General features: G+C 35.1%; 1 protein-coding gene across 1 annotated transcript; it reads right to left on the bottom strand.

The window, feature by feature from the left end:
• Window positions 1–1,587: 1,587 nt before the first annotated feature.
• SLC6A15 (solute carrier family 6 member 15) lies at window positions 1,588–23,545 on the bottom strand. The gene is made up of 11 exons (XM_042890148.1): window positions 23,257–23,545; window positions 14,683–14,840; window positions 14,059–14,185; window positions 11,844–12,025; window positions 10,167–10,277; window positions 7,588–7,829; window positions 7,294–7,486; window positions 6,292–6,484; window positions 5,840–5,999; window positions 3,066–3,228; window positions 1,588–1,959 (listed from the first exon to the last, which is right to left on the bottom strand). The coding sequence occupies exons 1-11, from the start codon at window positions 23,543–23,545 to the stop codon at window positions 1,588–1,590; spliced, it is 2,190 nt and encodes a 729-aa protein (XP_042746082.1).
• Window positions 23,546–24,714: the final 1,169 nt, after the last annotated feature.

Consider the following 24,714-nt stretch of genomic DNA (forward strand, 5'->3'; position numbering starts at 1 on the left):
ATTCGAACTGTTATGGGGCCTGGCGTTATCATGTCCGAAGGGAAAGGTTAACTTTTTCTCTGGCCTGACCTTGGAAGTTTTAGCCTTCACCTTAGTCAGAGTCATTATGTAGTGGTCAGTGCTGATAATTTGTCTGGGTTACAGGAAGGATCACCTTTTACCATCCCAAAAGACAGTGCACACCACTTAACCTGCTGAAGGCTGTGTCTTAAACTTTTTCTTTGATGGGGAATCTACATGTCACTGTTTCATAGACTGCTGCTTTGATTCCAGCTCATACTAGTGATTCCACATCTCATCTCCACTAGTGATGTTGTCCAAGACACTGCCACCTTCAGCCTTCCTCCTTATAAATCTGAGCACAGTGTTCTTTTTTTCTGCTGTGACCATTTGTGGGACTTATCTGGTGAAAACTTTGTGATATTTCAATATTGCCGCCATCGTTTCCAGTGCATTAGATCTAATATTCAGCTCCATACACAGTTCCCTAGTTGTAATCTATTTGCACAGATGCACTGATCAAGATTCTCTTCTTTTTGTGGTATGACATTTGTGCATGGCCATCCAGAACATGGCTTACTTCTAACATTGCTATCACCATTCCTGAAACACTACCCACAGCCTCATTGTGCTCATATCCTCATATCCATTGTTTGGTCTCCATAAACGTTCAGCAAGCTTTGCTGAAGATGAATGTGTACCATTTTTTTTCCCATGGAGGACTTCAGTAACACATCTTCGCTTCATATGCGCTTCCAAGTCAGATGCCATTTGTTAGAATGCCCCTCAGCAGCTGTCACATGACACCAAAATGTAACCGATTACTGGTGGCAAGGTTCAACCTCTGCTGCCACACCACCAACATCCACTTCTGATGCCATTGGCCAATATAATAAAATAGGAGGCATTACTTTCTTAACAGCCCTCGTATACAAATACAGTTTATGTAGTCCCCAGTGAACAGGGAATCTTTTCTTGCCTTCCCATAAGTCTACTCCTCGATTTTTCTAATACTATTGCTCTATACAGATATTACATAAGAAAATAGTTTGCAGGTTTTTTTTACTCAGCTAATAGCCTAGGTAATAATCATTGCTAACAAAATAAGTACAGCATATCTACATAAGGTATATACAAATGTGTGCACAAAAGGGTTTGGTGAACTTCTTCAGAGCTCAGTTTTAATACTGGGGAGTTAATCTGGAAGCAGAAAAAAAAAAGTCAGTGATATTACCTCAGAAATATTACATCATTTAAGTGGGGAATTTTATCACTGGGCTTCAGTGATAGAAGGCTTTAAAATTAGAAATTAATTTAAAACAAACAAATTTTCAGCTACGCTGGCAGATGTAGGCTGCCATTGATTTTCCATTTATTCTCTTCAGTGCAAATGAAACTCAGAGAATTAATCCAAAGGAAGTTTTCTCAACCTGTACAGACAGTCATAACATCTTGAAGACTGTCACTATGGAGCACCTGAGATTGCACCTTAGTACGTGAATACAACCACCTCTCTTAGGGGAGCCATGATCAGCAAGAGGAGAAACAAACAGAGAACTCTTTTTTTTTTTTTTTTTTTTTTTGCAATTACAAGTCAGATTCTGGCATATCAGGCATATCTGCCATTAAGTATCCGATACCATAGCGTCCATTTGGAGCAGTGTCCAGAGTTGGTGATCCAGACTGTTTTCGATATATGTTTTTCCCGAAGTTCGGAGATGGCACTTCACTTGGACTCTTCCCATGAATTAGACTTGTATTATCTCCCTCCAGATTAACAGGCTCCTTTATTATTCGGCCTCTTTTGTAGGATACAGATGCCAAGCTACCAGAGCTGTCATCAATAAGGTTGCAGCGGCGCACTATTAAGACTATTGGGACTGGCAGTATGGCTAATACCATCAGAGATATACAGACAATCATTCCCCATGTTGGATAGCTGTGGAACTCTTCTGTAGCCTGTGAATGCAAAGAGAAAAAGATTAAATAAATCTTTACTTTAAAAAGAGCAAATCTGCAGTTCTCACTAAGGCCTGAAGTTTTCAAATATATGCTAATCTGCTTGTCATCTTGCATCCACAATGTAGGCACCACTGAAGGTTTTGAAGTTGAACAATCATGGAATCACGGAATACCAATATGATTGGTATTTTCCTGCCAGGGAGCAGGACCAAACTGCCATCCCAAAGTTTCCCACATTCTCAGCGCACTGAAGCAGAGCCCAAATCAGGATTTTCATATTCAACCTTCTGCTAAATTTGCTTGTAATTCCCTGATCCTTTAAAACAGCAGAGCAGCATGCAGTGGCATCTGTAACCATGCCTGGAAAATAGACGTTTGTTTGGTAGGCTAACAGCTGAATTAGACAGGGACTGTTTCAGATCATCTTGTGGAATTGTTCTGTTCTGTCTAAACTTCACATAAACTGTAACTCATTTACTGGGCCAGCGACTCTACCCCACATGCATGCCTCTCTACTCCAAGCATGAATCACTGGACAACACTCAGTTTGTCTAACAGCTCAATTAGTATTCAATTTTATAAAGGGAAAGCCTGCAATTTTGAGGCATACTGAATTCGAAAGTCAGACCATTGGACTTGCTTAAGATGATCATGGTATGGATTAAAATTCAAGTTCCACATAAGGCACTACCTGCAGGTACCACCACAAGCAGGTACTAACTGTCCCCAAAAAGGAAAAGATATCACATTGCTAATCTCAATATTTAGTTCCAAGTAAAAAATTGATGTGGTATCTGAAATACCAACAATTTTCTGTAGTACGACAAAATTTAGTGAAAGTGAACAACTTCTCTTGCCCTTAGAACATATCCAACATACACCAACAAACTAAAACTTACTAAAAAACACATATATTCATGTCAAGTGGTTATATTTTAATGCAAAAAAAGACTTCAAAATTTAAAAGATTGTTAATCACTATATAATTATTTATACTGATATATTGAAATTGTAATTGAAAACTTTTGGGTTTTTTTTCACATACTTCTGAAATACTTCATATCTGATTACTATGATTGCAATGACATCTAGTATATACATACCGTATCTTCAATCCATGCATTGTAGCCAGGAGGACTTAATCCCATTTGGACAATACTAGCTACCAGCAAACATAACAATACTAAAGGTGAAACATACTTCCACATGTAGTAATAATACTGGCTTGGAGAAAATCCAAGCATATCTTTCAGATCCTCCATGAATCTGTGAAGGAAATAAAAGGTTATTGTTACCCTGGCCACTGAGATTTCAAATGTTGTAGTTGATAGTATCTAATCTGAAAGCATAGACAAGCTGGCAAAATGTATATATAGAAATGCCTGCACTGTAGCTGACTGGAAGGCGTGAAAAATAAAACTTTATTACAGTTCTGAAGAGTTGAGCAAAAAATTACTCCACAGTGTAATGACTCAGTAAACTAGCTTTTGAACGCTGAAGATTCAGACATAATACACTGTAACTAATACAGTAAAATAGCGTGATGCCCTTCTAGTCAATAAAGTTTAGGTTCCAAGTTTAATGCCTCATCCAAGTTATAATGTTGGATTGTTGAAAATTGGGACTAGTGGCATCTTAAAGTGCATTAAATAGATAATTTTTGGTGAGCAGTGAAATACTTCTAATTTTACTAACCAATTAGTTTACATTTACAACTCCTCCCTTGAAACACAGGCTCAATTAGTTTGTGAATTCAAATGATACTGTGTTACCATGTATTTTCTGAAGAATAACCTTTTGTGTAGAAGTAAACATCAAAGCAGAATTGGAAGACCAAGCTATTTTCTATTAGCTTCTATTAACAAGGTTGAGTGTTACAGGAAATACCCTTTCTGTTTCTGTCACTTTCATGGAGGCTGACAAACTTGAAATTCTGTTTCTGCCTCATATAGACGGCCTTATCCTGCAATGAGTAGTAAACTACATGAGCAGTTTAGGTACTCCAGGCAGTGGAAAGGGTGAGATTTTTGAGGCAGACCAGACCACCTACCGCTGTAGATGAAACCACGTCATGGACGTAGCCTATGACCTTTTCCAGTTTTTATGAAGGTAGAAGAAAAAGTGGACACTGCTTCCAAAGCAGGCCAAACCTAGCCGTAGCTACTATTCACCTACACCTCCTTGGCCCATTGTCAATCTGAGCATTAGAAAGCAGCTGGACTGAGCAACTGCCAGGCCAGATAACATACTAGCCTTCCTCCCCTCCTCAGAAGAGGGCCTTAAGGGAGAATGTAGTAGGCTAAATTTAGCATGTGAGCAGCTTGTTAAACCATTCTAGAAATATGTTTAAACTCACCTTTAATTTACAGAAGTTTACAAAAATCTTTTTAATGCTTGCCTAATGCTTGCTGAGACATGTGCCATCACTTCTGAGCACATGTGAAAACAACACATCTTACAAACTTTGCAAAAATAATTTAGAATCCATATGTGTACTGCAGTGTAAAAGAATATCTTTATGCATAAGTTATGGTTTACATCATATAAGCTGCTGAAATAAGTTTGTGAAGTTTTAAATCTGCCTTCTTATGCCTCAAAATTGCAAGTTATGATCTGAACAAAACTATTTTTGTATTCTTGATGGAGTACATTGTTCCAGAGCCAGTAGAAAAAGAGAATAATTTTAGAGCTAATTCTTTTGGAGTGTGCTCAAGCCTTGAATCTCTTTTAATTCCCTTGTGGTCCTATTCCCTATTGAAATGTGTGCATGAAAAAAGTTCTTATAGCAATAAATACATTTTGAGAGCAGTCACACATATGAAGTTACTGTCACATAAACACTGAAAGAAATTTTGAACCACATAGTTTGGGCTATTCTATTCTTTGTTTACACCATAGTGAAACACATCCTTAAAAAGAAGCTGAATTTGCAAATGGTTTGTGCCCTCTAAAGATTGCCTTTTCTTTCTGCGTTCCCCAGCTCTACAACTAATGAAACATAAATCCATTCTCTTCATTTTCAAAGTCTTTCATCGCCTTCTTCACTCTATTAATATTTCTTATAAGCCACCAATCTCACATTCTTACAGTTTCTGTCAAATCATGTAGAAACATTAGAGATACAGTGGTCTTCATTGCTCTCCTCAGTCATCACTGCTAGAAGACTGAACTTTTTTTTTTATCAAACATGCTTCCTCTGTTTAAGTTTTCATCCTATTCTTTGCTATAATTTCCTACTTTTTCCCTCACAACTAATGCAAAGAACATTTAAGTGCGAGAACACCCCATAATAATAAATAATAAATGAAACCCTTCTTACTGTTACAGCCACTAGAGTTCACTTTGTTTCTCTCAGACTACCCAAAATACTGCAGATTTGTTCAAAATGCTCCTCATCTGCTGCTTAGACCACTTCTATGACTTCTTCAAATCCTTTCCTTACTTTCCTTACTTTACATATACAAATTCCCAATATTTGCCCATACATCCTTCTTTCCACCTCTAATTTTGACTCTTTTATTGCATTCTTTATTTGTTCTATGGGTTGCACCTGACACACTATGCTTTGTTCCAAATTTGTTCTTTTAAGACTGGAATCAAGTCCAGAATGACCCACTTTGACTCCTTTACTGCACCAAGAATAACAGCTTTATAATCATACTGACCAGCAAGAAATAATTGCAAAAATAAATTACTGTTTTCATCCTTAACTCCTACTGTACTCATTTTGTTTTGCTTTTCTTTGTCTTACAGTTAGATTACGAAGAAGGATATCTTTCTACTGACTTGAATTTATGTGTTCATAGCAAATAGCTGTAATAAGTATTGTAATGAATACTCTTGATATGAACAGGGGAATATATTTCCTCTAACTTACTTTTCTATTCCATAAATTCGGGTAACTGCAATGTTCTCCAAAATGACCACAATAAGCAGGGGCAGAGTAGCTGAGTAGTCATCAAACATCGTGACAAAATAATTTCCAGAGCGCTGCACAAAGATCAGGCCAATAAAAAATGCTATCAAGCAGCAGATGACTGGAATGAAGGACAGAAATATGAGTTGTAACAACAACAATTTTCAGAAGAACTTAACGTAATTTTGAACAGAAGTTCTCTATTAAATTGAAGTTCCCTGTTCCAGCTCTTGTAGCATCCAGAAGAAGTATCTACTTGTAAATATTAACATGCACATGTGTGGATGTACAGTCTGGAACAGTCATTTTCTCATCTGTTAAATGTAAGTACTGAGAAGTTTGAAGTCAGAAAATCAAGACTTACTACTTTTGACTTACTGCTCTGATAAGAAAAGACAGGTTGTGAAACTCACCAGTAAGAATTTCTTTCCTAATTTTGAAAGTATCAACAATGGGTGTGATGATGCCTTCAATGGTTCCAAACATACTTCCAAGTCCCAAATTTACCAACATAAGGAAGAACATGACCGACCAGAAGGGAGAAGCAGGAAAGTGGGTCATTGCTTCTGTAAAGGCAATAAAAGCTAAACCAGTTCCTTGAACAGCCTGTCAGAAAAAAAAAATCCACATTATAATTCATGGATAGTAGCAGTAGTCTTAGCAGTAACAGTAGAGTGACATTTTAACTTCATGCTCTATTAACAATGTAATTTTTTGCTCTTTTACAGATAATTTTGCATAGAGCTATTATATCAGAATAGGAGATACTGTAGTATATAAAGGACTTCATTTCTGTATCCGTGTTTCAGATTTAAAAGGTTGGAATATTACAGAACTTTTTAATGTCTAAGTCACTAATTTGTATTTCAGCTTCAAATGTTGGTAGAATTGCAGAGAGTCCAGTGTTTCAAACTCGAAGTTTCTTTGTAATAAAGTTAGAAAAATGTTCTGTACTTGTATGGTTTATCACAAAGATTTCAAAACAGGATGATGTCAATTAAACAAATGTCTAATAACTAATTAACTATTTTCATTTCCACTGAAGTGATATCTATATAAAATAATATTAAATAATATTGACAATAAAAGACATAATTGAGATGTTGAATAGATAAATCTCTACTTACAATTTGGAAAAATGCCTGCGGTCAAACGACTTCAAAAATTTATCATCTCTTGAGGACTAATGTTATGGTTACAGTATGATAGAAATTAGTGGAGATGTCAAACTCAAAAGTGCTCACCTGAGCAAGAATAAGATCCACAACATAATCATAATCATATTTTCATACAGACTGCTATAGGGAAGAGTACTGATTCTGATAGGTACACTTCAGTTTATTTCAGGATTACAAATATTCCCTCTTCCTAAATATCCTAAACATTTTTATTTAAGGTGTATTTATTTCCCTCACCTTGTCAAGCTCATCTTCAATTTTACAAGATTTCAAGCCTAGTGAATCAAACTCTTCTTCTTTAACTTTCTGAATAATGTCATAAACTAAATTGTAATCTTCTGCTGTAATGCTTGAGAAATTGATATGATGTGGGATCATATCTTGGCTCAGATTTCCTGTTTTCAGAAGTTTTAAAATCTTCTCTGAATTTCTGTAAAACACAATAAAACAGAGAAATCAAACTTGATGATCTATGTGCATTCATAAATGAAATTTACCATAAGAATAATAATTAAAAATTGATATTCATACTGGATAACACATTTCTCATTTATGATATTGGCTTTGAAGCCCAGAACTGCAAACACCACCAAGGTTGCCAGCACAGAAGTGAAAAAATTGATGAAGGACACCAGTACAGCATCAAAATGGCAGTTGTTGTCTCTCTTGTTGTAGCTTGAAAAGGCAATGACTCCACCAAATCCAAGCCCTAAGGCAAAGAACACCTGAGTAGCAGCTTCTCTCCAGACCTTGGGCTCCAGCATAATTTCAAGCTGTTTGAAATTAGATACAATATATGTCAGCTATAACATGCACTTCTGTTACATACATAAAACAAAACAAACAAACAAAAAAAAACAACACATGAAGACAACCTACATCATAAAACACTAATAGCCCACTGTACCCCACTACAAACATATTTTCATTATGATAAAGCTGAATGTAACACTTTAAGCTGTGTGTACTTACAGACCAGAATTTCCATTTAATTTATACAATATAAATCTTAAAGAGAAATATTCTATACAATAGAATGAGATATTACTGAAATTATGTGACAACTGAAATAGCAGCTAGTTATCTAGAAATCAGAGAAAACATCTGTCATTTTTAATTTGTAGTACTTGCCTGCCTTATTTTTACAATACTTGTACAGACGGGCACTAGAACTAAGATTTCTTTTGGAAAGACAAACCCATTTATAAATGTAGTAAGTACATTGCATTTTTTTTATTTTGTTTTTAATTTAAAAAGCAACAAATTGAATACGAAATACACATTCTTATATGGAGTTCTATTACATGCAAATATGTAAAGCAAAAATATAGCATGTAAAACAAACACTCAGTCACCGGAATTTGTATAGTGCACAAGTAGAATCTCCCTTATGACAAGTTCAAAGCATCCAGATCAAAGTGAAATGAGTGATGTATTTTAGGAACAACTAATCTTTGCATCTCAATTCAAATGTTAACTCCATAAACATTTGCTCTTCAGATGATCAGACTTCAATAAACAGCTTTGTTTGAATTATTAGTCATTGTGTATCTAAGATCCTTCTCAACTCTGAATCATACAAAAGTGCATACTTCAATATTTCGTCTTCTTGAGTTGATCCAGCTCTGTCCACTTAACAATGACAAACCTTACTTCTTCAAATATTACAACCTTGCTTTTTCAAACATTTTTTTTCTAAATTCAAACCTTAATAAAAACAGTAAGACTGAAAGGCTGAAGCAAGCAACAGAAGACTATCTTATTCTAAGAAAAAAAAGTCTGCAGTTGTTATGTAGAGATAATAACCACAGTCTTCTAAGTAAACACCCAAAAATAAAACACATTTGAAAAAAAAAGGGCTTTATTACACTAAATTTTTTCCTGTCAAATGTGTAGATTTTTAAATAATTTCAGTGCTCGAGTAGCTCAACTTGCTTGTATCAGAGTCATGCTAGAGATATTCCACAAGAGGGTGCTACAGGACTAGTCTTCATTTTACTAAATCTAACTGGTTTACTTAATAAAACACTTCTCTGTTTTCACAGACTACATGGAAACAACAAAATGTAGGGGAGTCTGAATACCTAGGTCGTTTCCTGGGAACCTACAACCCACGTTAAGCTTAAGTACAGAAACATTCTGAGATCTTTTATAAAGATACTTCTGAAGGTTTATGTCTACATGTTCTCCATCTGACTTGACATGATTCCTAATCTCAGATTTAAACCATAACTTATGTTTTGATAATAACAGTGATAAATTGGCAGACTGTCTTCAAAGATTGTTTATCTGAACATTTGAAAAAATTATATAATTAAATGATGAAATTAACTATAAAGTGAGGATCAACTGCAGCTTTTGTTGCATGAAAGATGAAATAATAAAGGGTACAGGGTGGATATTAAAGAGGAGTTTCAGTATTGATTCCTTCTCAGGATGCACTGGTACTTTTCTAGTTAAAGAAAGAATACTGACACTGAGAAACCAGATTAAAATTCAAGAGGCCTGCATTCCATCTCTGCTATAGATTACTCCTTAGTCAATAAGCATTACTTTTCTCTGTTCCTCAGATTTCCCCAAATTTGCCTAAGCAGCCTGCAAGTTCCTGCAGAACCACAACTCTTTAATGCAAGTGAAGTTTATTTCTAAAAGAAATAGACCCTTTCAAAAATGACAAATTAATTATTTAAATCTATGACAGGAGTCAACACTATGACACTCCAGAACGAAGCATTTAAATCCTAGAGAATCACAAGATTAAAAATGCACACCTCTTTTCATTACTTAACTCATCAAGTTTTCTAAACGTTCTCATTCCTATAAACAACACTTTCAGTTGCTTTGTAAAAGCAGGTAACTCAGGGAACTATCATGTAAGGGAGGTAACTTCACATATACATTTAGAACACTTGGAACCTTATGGACCTTAGGGCTAGATACTTTGGCACCGAGGTCAATAGCAATGGAAAAAGGAAACGATCAAACAGGAAAACAATCCATCTTCTATGAAGGCAATATGCTTATCTGAGAGCACTCACAAATAGTCAAATTGCCCCTGAATCTTTAAATACACTGGGAAAAAAAAAAAAAAAAATTACATTAGAACATACCTTAGGTGTGAACATATGACGAATTCCATCCAATGATCCATTAAGGAGCAGTCCTCTGACCAGAAAGCACAAGAGCACCACATAAGGAAAAAGGGAACTAAAGTACATGATCTAAAAAACATTAGAAAGAAATTTAACATGACATCAGTTGATATTCTTTTCATAAGTTTCACACTCAGTACCTTTTGTACATATGGCTGAATTTAAAACTATTTGTTCACAAAGAAATATACAAAACATGCTCCCTGCAGAATAGAGCAAAATCACAAGACTGTACTCATATCAATTCCATACTGTACTAAAACAATACAGTTGCCAATAAGTTAACTAACAACAAACTGTAAGCCTTCTAGGGAAACTGTGAGAGTAGACAAGGAGAAGATGAGGAGAAAGACAGAAACAGTTTCAGAAATGTTTCCCTTTGCAAATGCACTTTAACTCAAGTACATGATACGATAAAGATGGAGTATGAACAGAAAGTCTGAGTTCAAAAGGAGAGAAGAAGCAGTCTGGAAAGTATTCAACAAATGGAGTCAAACCACTAAGGAATGTTTACTGCAGGAAAAAAAAAAGAAAAAAAGGAAAACTGGGGATATTCTCTGAGCTACAGAATCATTCAAGATCTCATTAGTTTGACCCATAAAAGCAAGAAACCAATATTGCTTTGACTACTGGATGACAAAATGTCACAGGGCCTTGAGAATCCAGAAGCGTAACGCTGCACAGTTTCTAACAGATTAAGGTTTTGTTTTGGTTTTTTTTTTACTGTTTAATGTGAAGATCAACAATTCTGGGCTTCTGTATCATCAAACAGAATATATTTATGGCACAATGACTGACTCATTATCTAACAGCGGGAAATAAAAAATTCGTAATCAAATATGATCTTTTACTCTCCGTACTGAAAAGCAAATTTCTTCTCTGCTTTAAAGTTTAGTAAATCAATTCTATTGCTAAACTTGAAAGTCATTTCTGTAGCTGAAATACATTAAAGTACGCTGAAGAGATCAAAGACAGTTCCTGCTCAACAAAAAAAAACTCCTAATAGCAAATAATTAGTAGGTGACAGGAATTAACAATAGATCTCATCTGAGGAACAGATCTCAGAAAATCATTCACTGGTCAGTCTATGTGGCTGGATGGGAAAGAAGTCAAAGTGATGTACTCAGATCCAAAGGGATGTTTGGTCATTAATCAAAGAAACAACCCAGAATCCTGACTGTGATAATGACAGAAGCATGGATAATGATGACAGTAGCAATAAAAAGCAAATGCAAGGAATTTTGAGGGCCTAGGTAAATTGCAATCATTCTAAGCATTACAGATATACTCAGAAACTTAATTCCCTAGACATTCGAAGCACACAAGCTCATGCTGCATTAACAGTTCAATAAGGCCAAGTTCCAGTTATTTGCAACAGTTATGTTGATAAGAACCAAAATCATTTTTCTTCAGATCTCAATCCCTGCTAAATTACAGTTCCCAAGGAAAAATAGTAGTTTTAATGCTTAACTAAGAGAGTAGGGATTGTACAAACAGTGGGGTGAGTCACAGCATCCAGCTTACTCCTACATATTTAATGAAAGAACAGAGGGCGTGGTGAAAAAAAATGTAGTGAAATAACTCTTAAATGCTTCAAAGTAAAACACTTGTCATTTAGGTAAACAGCATACTCACTTTGCCAGAAGACTGAATGCCTTTGATCATGGCTAGGCATACCATGACCCAGGCAGCCAGCAGGCAGATAGTCATCTTCCAATTTAAACCTCCACTCTCTGACAGAGAGCTGGAAATATTCAGTGCTTCCCTGTACCAGTAATAGGTTGTCGCAGAACTCTTTTCACACTCTGGCTCCACAACTGTCAAGACACGTTAGCAAGTAAAGATTGGTTTAGGACAGAAGTATTTTCCCAACACTTCACTGTAAAGTTGTATCAATTTCCAATACTTTCAATCATGCCTTCAATGCTGACAGAGAAATTGAATTCACAGAGTAAAAGAAAATGGAAGTGCTATCAATTCAAAGTTCTGGATATAACTTTTTAAAAGACTCTTTTGGTCTTACATACTCCTCTCCATATCGTCAATACAAGTCCTCGGCAGAAATAATTTTTTAGTTAAGTAGATAAAGACTTACACTTCATTTTTAACCCTTTAGATTTTCTATACATAAAACTGCGAGTTATTCTCTGTGAAAATTCTACCTCTGAATTTGAAAGCTGAGTTCCAATAATTTTGAAAAAAATACGAAGATCATTATCAATTGTGTCTGCTTTGACACAGAAATCAAATCAACAGACACTTAATTACAAATGTTAATAACACAGCAATATTAAAGTGATGAGAAAACGAAAAAAAGGCTCCTTCATGCCTATGTTCTTAGGAAAGGTGCTACACATTCCAACAGTTACTTTTACTGTACTATAATTATGCCTTATTCATATTATCAAACAGTTTAAGAAATTTTGTGCATCTAGGTATATAATACAAAGAAACAGAAATAATTCTTGAAAGAAAAAAAAATTACTTGACATTTTTATAAATTATTTTTGACAATCAATCATATTTTTAAGCTAGGTCCTGAGTGAAGGTGATTAAACAAAACAAGGGAAAAATACTGCAGGCATCAGATCTTCACCAAAATAAACTGTCAAAAGTGTCAGGATGATATCAAATGTAACGCTTTTCTGTGTTTTAGCTAAGTTTAAATGACCTCTCCTGAAGTTAGGCTGAAAAACTCTGTCTTACCATTTGAGGAGGATAAGAACACGTAAACAGACAAAAACTGTGGCTCAACCGTGGTCCTGTAGTCCAATGCTTGTGGAATACAGCTGATTTTAATGAGTGCCAACATTCACAAATACTATTTATTTCAAACAATTGAAGCAAGCAACTCTTGCAAAGACCATTTATAAACATCGTACAGCTTTTCAAATATCCATAGTTATGATATTCGTTAAAGGAGGGGGAGAGGAATACAAAAGATAATAAATAAAAATTTAAGATCTGATTTAAAAATACGTAAAAACAAATATTTCATATTTCAATAGCGAGACAAATCCCATGTGTGCAATTATCACAACTGAAATCAAACTATAGGAAATTTTTCATGCTATTGCATAATACTTCCATATAAGACATATTACAACAACAAAAAAAAAAGACCAATGATCTAATTGTTATTGGTGTACAAAGCAAAAAGTGCTTTAGCCATACAAATTTCATTGATGTTTACAGTTTTCCATTTTCTGCTTTGTTAGTAGTGCAACCCATCTTAATTTATCTCCAGTATGTATGCCATACTAAAAGAAATGGAGAAACAACTCTTCTACCTTTGTTTTTCACCATGAAAAGCAGTATCAAAATCAGAAAGAAGTTATGAAATTGTATTTTACATTTTTTTTTCTGCAACATACTAAACAACCTGATTTTATTACTTATTACAAATGCTGTTGACTGGAATGTTCTTTTCCAAAACCTTTGCAATTGTCTTAGATTAGTTGTTGTATTTTTTCTTATTAAAATGCAATACCAGCTTTGTGTGTAACACTTTTTCCCACAAATATCTGTTTAAAGCACATTTTTTTATCTTTTTAGTTTGAAAATCTCAAACTTGATGTGACTGACAAAATGACAATAGAGAATTAAGAAGAAAACTCTATTCAGCATTTCAGAAAAAAAAAAGAGACAATAAAATCTCTTTTCCGTTCTCTTCAGTTATGTCAACAATAACCAGCAATAAAAAGAGATAGTTTTAAAAGCAGACTTCTAATTCATACTTTTTTCCCAATAAGCCTTGATGAAAATCCAGTGAAATTCAGCAGAAAGACTTGGTTTTACTTAGTGTGCGGACTTGTGTTTGCATGATAAAAAAGAATGTTAACAGACTCACATGTATGGGATGCATTTTTTACTAGAGGACACTGGTCCCATGGCAACGGATGCTGAAAAGACTGGGAAAAGTAAAACAGACTCCATCCAATAATGACATTGTAGTACAGAGCCACAAAGAAGCATACCTATTAAAAAGACAAAAAAGAAAAAAAAAAAAAAAAAGACATACCAAAAAAAGTAAAATTTATGAACCCACTAACATTACAATTTTGCAGATTTCTGAAGGTCAGACACACAACTTAATTTTCGCTAAAATAAGTCAGAATAAGAACTGACTGGGTTGTTCTCTTAAACCTTGTTTAATGACGACTTTCTCACTTTCATTTTTCTCTGTATTTATCATATGACATCTATATTTTCACAGGCTTATTTTTCCGCCCCAGAAGCCTAATCTGTTCCCAAGTTCCTAATCTCCAATGAATCATAAAAAACAAGTTAACTGGTTTAACAAATACATCCATATAAGCATTTTTACTGTACTAACTTAAGAACTTCCTAAACAGTGTAAATTGACCTTATAGCCTAGCTACAGGTCAGTGCCTTTTCCTTGTAGGAAAACAGAAAGTCTAAATCATACAAATTGGAAGTGAATCAAGGTTAAAAAAAAAACAAACAAACTTACTACACAGCTTGCAAATCCAATTCCTCCAAGTTTAGGGCTGATATAATTCCATACACCGATACTCCCTCGGCGGATTCTCTGCCCCACAGAAAGCTCCAAGAAAAAGAGCGGAATCCCTATGATCAGTAGCAAGATTAAGTATGGCACAAGATAGGCACCTACAAAATGAACAAAGTAGAAATCTGAGTGAATAAAGCCACAGTCTGACATAACTCATATACCTTCAAGTTTGCATTATTCATTTCAAAGCTTTTTCTATTGCATATAAAAAGTGATTTTACTTGGATGTTGATTATAAATCTTGTAAGATCAGAAAAGTCCTGAGATAGCTTATTCCTAAAACACTGAAATGTTTTGAGGCAAACTTTACTAAAAGTGAATCATTACCTAATCTTTGTTGTTCGAGTCATTACTTTTGCTTATGTGAAAATCTGGGCACATGAACAAACTTCTTTTGTATAATCATCATTTCCTAAAAAAAACCCTCTGAATTTGGACTTGTAACAGAGTAGCAAGCTTGAATTTATAAAGGAAATACAGAGTGCGCTGCACTATTGCAACACTGAATTTCATCCAATCTTCAGTGCAGTTTCAAAAGACTTTTTTTTTCCCCACATACACTTCAGATGCTTGGGAAGGGCAGAACAGTGATCCTATTCAGCTAAGCAAACAACAACCTTGCCCCATTTCTACCAGACTCTAGGCATGAGGTAGAAGTGAGATAGTTATCAGAGAACCAGATAGCCCACCTGGACTACTCACAAGCTCCTGCTAAAGACTTTTGAGAATGCAACTGTTACTTCATCTTTTATAAGTATGTAAAACATTTCCTCTTTTCAAGGTTGTATTCCCAGGAAGTGGTCACATACAATTCTAACTTCAAGGTGTATCTCCATCTATTTCCACCAGCAAAACTACTTGCAAGCAAAATTCACATGTTAAGTGCACTGACAGTTTAGAGCCAAATTTCACCTTTGCAGATGAGGAATATATAGGACTATAGCTCAAACAAAATCTAGGTAGCAGCAATTAGAAAGACAGTACCTAATTTTCAAATGTGTGACTCATATGCTGCAATATGGAGTACTGTGCTGGACACCCAAACTAAGTCTTATAATCGCAACACTAAAGAATTTCACCTGAGATTTTGTCAAAGCAGTCTACACAACAGCGGGTCGAAGATGGAGCTAGTAAAGTGTCTAATCACTTATGTGATGAGAGAGAAGCTGAGCACAGTTCAAAAGTCAATTTTGGATTTATCCTCAGCTCTAGCTAAGCAGTTTCCATACCCCGTGACAACCTTCTAGGGCTTTTTCAAGAGTCTATCAAAACACATCATAATTTACATATCCTTAGTAGGTGGCTCATCTCAGGGAATAGGCTTTATTTTAGAAAAGTTAAACTTTCATAAGGAGTGCAGGAAGCATCAGATTTTATGGTACCACCTGCTCCTGTTTAGGTCTATTTCCTATTTTACTATTCATGAAACACACACAGCGAGGACATCAGAACATCATCATCACCTTTGGTTATAAAGAATTTATGAAGATCCTAAGAATAAAGTAACTTGAAGTTTTGAGTCTAAGAAAAATAAGAAAAAAATACAGAGGAAAAATTAAATAAATAAATAAAAAGACAACTACTGATGGACCAGACAAAGAATCTATTGAACTTATCTATCCTACAGTCTGTAGGCTACTGTCAGCAATGAAACAGCTTTTGGAGCTTTATTTTCATGACAATATGATAATGCCATGAAAGCACTAGAGCAGCATTTGATCAAAAACTACACCAGGCTCTGAATAAACTACTAGTTTAGAGAATATACTGTGTGCTACCTCACACAGACAAATACCATGGTATAACTGCCTATTTCATATACTGTCTGCTTAAGCATGTGATAGAAATATTCTTTGTACTGCAGAAACAGCTACATTCCCAGTTTGTACTCTGGCATCTCTTGTGGTTCGCCTTGTATATGCACATAATGTTACAGACACAAAGGACTTACTTCCTACTGCAAAAAAATAAATAAATAAATAAATAAAAATAAAAAACAAACAAACAAACAAAAAAGAACAGGATAGAAGGAAATAGATCTGATGAAAACTGAGAAATAGAGTAACAACAACATTCCAAAATGAGGGGGCCTGTCAAAGAATGTACAAAACATAATAGTATTAAGTACTCTTGTTTTATCACCATCATTCTCCCAAAATTTCTGTGAGACAGGACTACACTGATAATTCACATTGTAAACAAGACATGGAAGCTTAGGCTTCACAAGCTTTAAAAATGTGGTTGTACAATTCATTGAAACCAATTGTACATAGTTTTTTTTTTATACTATAACACTACTGCAAATTATACCTAATACCTTAATTAGGTAGGTATTGCACGGCTAGGCAGAGAAAAGCCTAAACATCTCAAAAAAATTGGGGCCTAAGTGACTTACCCTGTATCCCTCTGGATGACTGCACTAGAGCAGGAACTGAACCCAGCTCTTCTGTGTCCCAGTCCACAACCTTAATCACAAGGCTGCAAAGTTAAGCACATGTTTAAAGACTGGGCTGATATGGTTGCTTTATGGTGCAGTATCAATGTGAGTAGCAAGATTTATCAGTCAGATTCTACTAAATGAGTTAAATGAATGTGGTGCTATATCCACATTACATTATATGTTACACAACCCTGTAATTCAATATGGATGGCCAGCGGATATCATCTCTTTACTTCAGGGCTTGTGCACAGGACCTGCTGAGGCCCTTCTGATCGTCCCTGTAAGGACATAACAGTCAACGGTGCACATCTGGGTTTAAATACAATGAGGTTTAGATACACAGTTGTATGATCTAATTGTATCAAAGCTGCAAAATGCTTCTCTGTCCTATAGCTCACATACTCCACAGTATCTCATTGTAAGTATTTTGTTGGATCCTTCCCCGAAGCAAGACATACTTCAATAATCTGTAAGACACCTTCACTTCATCATAAAACAGAATCACTATGGAAACAGTTCAGAACGTCTTTTATTTGCCAGTCCATGAAAACACGTGTACTTGGATAGCAATATTAAATAAGAATCATTTTTATTTGAGTTAAAACAATGAACTGTACATGCCAGCCTTGAACAGCATCCTAAAATTAGTTACATTCATATTGTCTGACACATCTGCCAACTGAACAACTTTTTGGTGGTTACAGTTTTGTGGTTCAGTATCCCCAGGTCTCCTTTCTATAGTTCAAAAACCTCTCAATTCTAAAATCACTTTGTTTGCATATTTTGGTCCTAAACATTGGTTTTTCTATTAAAAAACCCACTACTGTACATTTTTCATCTCAACTTCATAAGGAAAAAATGTGTATTCAAAATATATCACATTCTTTTTCATTAGAATTAATAGCAGAAATAAAAAATGATTTCTTGATTTTCAGACCTAGTGAATATTTATATTGTGCACAACACAGATTTAATCTTAATTTTTTTATTTAGCCAAGTACCATAATCAGATACCTAATAATTTCTCTTTATACTATAATAAATACTAAGCTTAGCAATTATTGATTATTGAGCAATTATTGATAGAGATGGAATGTTACTATTGCTTTTTATTTAAGTTTTTATAAATGTCCAAAAAAAGAAAAAAAATAAGAAAGAAAGGAAGAGGGAAAGAAAGAAAAGAAAATGGCATGGGTTTTAGTGAGTGAAGTGTCAGAGAACAGTTTCAGAAGAATATAACATAACTATTATCATCCAGACAGCACAGAACTTTTCTTTTCCTTGAAGTAACTTGAAAAATCTAAAATCTTTAAAGATTTATTTCACTTGCTGCTGCGGTAGTTTTTCATTTACTGTTTCATTTCTGTTCACTGCAGGAGAGTTAAACTAGATGACCTCCAAAGATCCCCTCCAACTCTAAGGATTCTATGATTCTATGATTCCACGATTCAGTTCTTACTCAATGAGGGTGAGTTTTACCATGCCTTGATAAGACATCAGCGTTCTTGTAACTTACAGCATACTTACTAATAGAAAGCTTGCAAGAAGATCTTACCAATATGAAAATTAACTTATTTTGAATATCAAATGTTAAAATCTTCAAATTTATTAAAGTGAACAACAAAACATCAAAGGTTTACAGTCCTCTGAACTACTTTAATTGAATTTATTCACCATTACAAAATACAAACTGCTTTTATCAAGAAAACTCTACTAATAAAGGTTTTATATTTTATCACTAGGTTTACAGCCTATTTTACCAACTGGATGGTGTTCCTGTCAGTAGTCTTACACAGATTTAGCACGTGTGCCTATTTACAAAATTGCATTTAAATCCCCTTAGCCAATCAGCTCTAATGAAGAATTAAACTTGCAAATTAAAAATCAGGCATTTTCAGTGCACTGAGTAAGATAAAACTAAATTTCATGAGCCTGATGCTACGGTGTAAATTAAGAATTCACAAACCATTGATTACACATTACTGATAAAAAGCTAAGTAACATAGCTGCTGAATATATTATCAGTGCTGGAAATACAAGAGAGTACTCACTTTGTTCCCATTCCTCTAAAATTTGACAATGAGACTAAATTATCCAGTCATTGCCGAGTCTTTAAGAGTTTACATGTTATTTCCTCTATTTCCAGTAGTTCTTAGGAAGAGTTGCTTTGTTTTTCATAAGCTCACAGAATAAAACTGTTCAATCTGCTGATATTTCAATACAAAATCCAGACTCCTTAACTATGAAACCTCCTGATATGATTTCACTCACATCACTCTTTTCAAAATGTACTGGTAATTAATCTGCTATAGATTTTCTCATGCTAGTCACATCTTTTATCTGTTCATCTTTTGTTTACTTGTTTTTATTGCATATGAAGCAAAGGTGTGTCACTGAATTCTGCCACATGAAAAAAATGACACCCACTGACACTCTTTGATGCTTGCTAAGAGTTTAGAGAGACCACATAGTGTATGTGAGCACAGTGGTATGTGGGTGGCGTGTTTCAGCTTTGGTGGCAGAGATGTGAAAAACGTGGATGTGAAGAACATCCATGTTCTGGATCACCACACAGATTTTTAAGAGCGTGGCATGCAGGCTCTTGTTCATCACTGGTAAAAATGCATCTCTAAGGGTGGTGACTATGTTGAAAAACAGTGTTTAGTAACTGAGAACTTGGTCTATCAAGTAGTGTTATTGTGTTCTTTGTCTCTGTTGTGGCTCCCTTTGAAACAAATAGAAGGCATTATCTTTGAATAAATATGAAGACCGGGGTCACTTGTCCACAACAGGGCACAAAAGATAGCATGACTTCACAGGCAGGAAAGAATCATCCCAGTTTTGAGATAAGTCAACGTATTAAAACGTCATCAACTAAGGAATAAAGCGTACTAGCAGACAGCAAAATGTGGATCAAAAAAAAAGTGAATGTGCTAATGATCTGGGTTAAGATCTTCCAGATCCTCTCTTCCAGTTTATTCTAAACAATTTGCCCTTTTCTGAACAACCTGAACTTCAGAAACTCCTTTCTCATTCAAACAGTCCAGATGTTGTGATTAGGACATATTCTCACAGAATCACAGAATCACAGAATTGTAGGGGTTGGAAGGGACCTTCCTGAGATCATCGAGTCCAACCCCCCGCCAAAGCAGGTTCCCTACACCAGGTAGCACAGGTAGGCATCCAGGCAGGTCTTGAACATCTCCAGAGAAGGAGACTCCACCACCTCCCTGGGCAGCCTGTTCCAGTGCTCTGTCACCCTCACTGTAAAGAAGTTCTTGCGCATGTTTGTGCGGAACTTCCTATGCTCCAGTTTCTGGCCATTTCCCCTTGTCCTGTCTCCACTCACCACTGAAAAGAGTCCGGCCTCGCCATTCTGCCCCCCACACCTTAGATATTTATAGACCTGGATCAGGTCCCCTCTCAGACTCCTTTTCTCAAGGCTGAACAGACCCAGTTCACTCAGCCTTTCCTCATAGGGGAGATGCTCCAGGCCCTTCACCATCTTCGTGGCCCTCCGCTGGACTCTTTCCAATATTCTCAATAGTATATATATAATATATATTCTCAGAGAAATGGGTTGAAGAGCTTCAGGTTCCAACAGATTCCACAGAATCTGATAGATACCAAAAACAAGGAAAGAAGCCAGCAGAACTGAAGCCAGGTGCAAGGGCAAACTGAGTGGAGTATGAGAGAGAACCCTCCCATGTGGTGGTATCAGCTGTTACATCAGCTCTCCTATCTTATATAACTTCACTGTGACTATAATTAAATACTGAAAGACAAAGACCTATGCCACTGTCTAAAAAAACTAAGAGTTGTTATCATGCTGTTAATTATTTTTCTTTTATTCACATTGGCTATATCCTCAGATGACTGAAAACATTGTGAATTCATTGAAATTTTGCTAGTTTTCACCAACACGTTATATAGTCTACCCTGAGTAGTTTTATTTTCTATCAGAATTATTACAAAATTTGTTTTCTTACTTACTGTCTTTTGCTCCAAGTGCAACATGAATTAAAAGACAGAAGTACAGCTAAACTGCTATATCAATTTGTTTCACTTTCTAACTTGACATTTCAAATTTCCTGAAATTGTTATTAAGTTTTTATACAGAAACAGTGTGTACCTGAAAAACCACACATATTTGTTCTCATATAGCAATAAATAAGTTGTATAGTGTAAAAATGGTTAATATAAAAAACTTTTTAATTTAGTTTGAGTATACTCATTTCTGATGCATACTACCTTTGTGAGTCATTGAGGAATAATCAGCTTTTTAATCCGTAGGCTGCAACAGAGGAGATTGGGTTCTGCCTACCAGGGAGAAGGTAGATCTCTAGTGAGGATAGTGAAGGAGTCAAAGATCTATAATGAGGTCTTCTGAACACTTTCACACCCTTACTCACTGATCCTAAAACTCCTTTGAGTGCTTCCTCATTCTAAGCCAAGTAAATGCACACTACTAAAGCCTCGAATTCTCTTAATACTTGCTGTGTTACAGCTACATCCCTTGTTACGTTGAAGTCCATTACAGCTGCACACTAGCTTCTTTGATCCCCTCTTACAATAAACATTCTCTGGGAGAGACCAAAGAGTGAAAGCCAAGGAAGCCTTAGCTCTAATCATCACTTGCTTTCCTCTGTCTTGTAAAATTAGCAACCAAGTTAAATTCATAGTTTCAAACTGTTGCAATGCATTAGTATTGAGCTACATCTTGACTGATCATTACAATGAAATTATCTAGAATATAAACATTTTAATAGCTACAACTTCAACTAGCATCAGTTTGCTCTAGAATTATTTAATAGAAGTATTAATTTTTCAACTAATAGTGATTCATGACTGATTCTAAGTTGTCTAGTAAGCTAGATGACATTGTGTTTCATTGAAAATCTGTGTTGCTTTTTTTTTGAGAAACTACATACAACTTCTGTTTTCTCAGTTTACATCACAGTTACAGATTAAGAAAATTTTATCTTCCATACAGACCATATGACTTTCCCTCCAGAATAAAGAAAAGAAAGTTGAAAAAAAGTGTGAAAAAAATTACTGCACTAAGCAAATGTAAAAGAATTTACACTTTATCATGGAGATGGAAAATGTGAAAGTAGAAATCTCCCATTTTAGCTTTTAAACTGAATAAGAGAAAGTGGAGAAATATATGCTGATTATACTCTACACTAAATTCTCTACTTCTCATTTGCATCAATCTTGCCATTCAACCTTTGGAATCCAGTATGAATTATATGTTATTCTTCATTTTATGTTTTATATCATGGATTCAGTTTTTGTATCATAAAAACTATGTTTTGTTTCAAATTCAGCTAACTAGCTATGATAGAATGAACATTAATGTAGTATAGCAGAGTACAGTACAGAAAGGAAATCCCAGAGGAAGGCCTCTAGCCACCTACTTTCTTCTATGCTCAAGACTATAAATGAACAGCTAATAAATAATGTTTTAAGCAAAAGGTAAAATATTTAGGAAAATAGAACTATGTAACAGCATAAAACAGATACACTCCATTAATGTAAATTTTATGATGAAAATTAATCATTATCAGTTAAAAAAAAATTCACTTGCTAATCTACAGGAAGTAAATAAAGAACTACAAGCTAAAGATAATCAAAAAGAAAAGCTCTGAAGCTAAATAGTAAAGACCGAATAGTGCTTTGGTTTTTAAAGTGGAAGTAGATTTAATGCTTTGATTTATTCCCCAAGTACTATAAAGAGCACTTTAGCACAATGATAACCAGGTTCTAAATAATGCATCACCTCCAGAAAGACCTAGCAGGGTTTTGGTTAACCAATAGGAAAGTCCCAAGAGCTGTAAGACACTTTCAGCCTCGAAATAAGAAAATGGAATCTTATAATTATTTGCTACTTACTGTAGGAGATTTGTCTCACTAAATAAAGAGAAAGTGGATTTTTCCTCAAAAGGTGTGGTAGAAATTAAAAGAAAAATCTAACATGCTGCAGTAGGTGTTACTGTATGTGTGCTAACAATAATCTTGTTAAATAATAATGATTAGCTTCATCATTTAGCTACAGCTATCACAAAACTTACCTCCACCATTTTTCTGACACAGATATGGGAATCGCCACACATTCCCTAATCCTACCGAAAATCCAACTTGTGCCAGAATATACTGGAGTTTGCTATTCCAAGCAGGTCTTTCATCTTCCACATCTGAGCCTTCTTCAACATCCACATCTTTTTCTTCCTGATCACCAACCATCAGCTCACTCTTCTTAAAGGCATCATCTGAAGAGTCTTCGTTAGAGAGGAGGTCCTTAACTGACTCAATGACCTCATCATCTAGGTCTCTCTTCACTACCTTGCTGTTTTTAGGCATTTGTAATATGAGAAAAATAAAGAAGTCAAGTTCAACTGGGACAGATGGAGAAGTGCTGAAGAAAGCTCTCCCTCTGCTGGGCAAAAAATTTTGCAGAAATAGAATAAAGATGCTGCCTAAGTCCTTGATAGCAGGGAATCAAAAACACGGACTTCTTTGTTTCTGAATGTTTGTTCTACTGAAAGTATCTGTGGGAAGAAAAAAAAAAAAGAAAAAAGAATATTATTATACAATACAGAACTTAATTTAGTAATTGTATGCTCTGGTTTATCCAATTTCCCTTATCTGCAAGGTCTGAGAAGAGAAAAAGAAGAGATATTAAATTGCTTTCACATCGTTGGTCATAAATTCATGTTTTGGTCCTAAGTTTCCATATAAAATGCATTTCATTCTCTTGCTGAGGGTTTGTTTTTTTTAATTATTATTATTGTTTTTTCATTTGTTTCCTAAAGACTGATAGGCCAATTGCTCGTATTTCACTCTGGAAGCATAATCAGATTCTCCTTACTAGACATAACAGGGCGTACACTCTGCATACAATTTAGGAGACTAGCTCCATTCTTTCCTGACTTAGAAGCCCTATGGAACTGCTGAGTTTATTAAAAAAAACAATTCAAGCAAAGTAGATTAATGTTTAGGGACCATTTCTGAAAGTGATACAGCAATTAAGATGCTGATGTATAGGACAAACTCAGCACTTCAAAAGCAAGGGAGACTTATTTATTCTTCATCTAGGAATACATAACCACAATCATATTTTCAAAGGAGATAGCTTCCTCTCTTCTGAGCTTTAATGCTTTCTTGGAAAAAAGGAAGTAACTAAACATACATAAAACATTTGAGAAGCTGTTACCAAACCCATTGGAAAAACCTACTGTTTCAAAAGTGCATGTACAGAGAAAAATAAAAAACAAAAAACCTGCATTTAAGTATATGCTTTTCTTTAACACAATGAATCATTTATAAGGACTGAAGGACTTCCTTGCAGCTGCCATGCTGAAGGCAGGAATTTGGGTAGGAGTTTTTTTTTCAAGAAATTCAGAAATCCTCTTCTATTCACATGGGACAAAACTGATATGTACAAAACCATCTGCACAATTAAGAGTCTTAAAAGGGATTTAGATTATGTGTTAAGCTTCTTGAAAACCCTAAAGCAGGACTAGATTTCC

This window comes from Lagopus leucura, unplaced genomic scaffold (assembly GCF_019238085.1).
Source record: "Lagopus leucura isolate 7727_CA_CO unplaced genomic scaffold, USGS_WTPT01 Super-Scaffold_100159, whole genome shotgun sequence".
In the NCBI taxonomy this organism is placed as follows: Eukaryota; Metazoa; Chordata; class Aves; order Galliformes; family Phasianidae; genus Lagopus; species Lagopus leucura.

Coding starts and splice junctions, on each gene's coding strand:
- SLC6A15 (XM_042890148.1), bottom strand. CDS start 23,545: ATGCCTAAAAACAGCAAGGTAGTGAAGAGAGACCTAGATGATGAGGTC. Junction 12,026..14,058: donor AAAAAATGCATCCCATACAT/GTGAGTCTGTTA, acceptor GTGTCTTGACAG/TTGTGGAGCCAGAGTGTGAA. Junction 7,830..10,166: donor GTCATATGTTCACACCTAAG/GTATGTTCTAAT, acceptor AATTTCAAACAG/CTTGAAATTATGCTGGAGCC.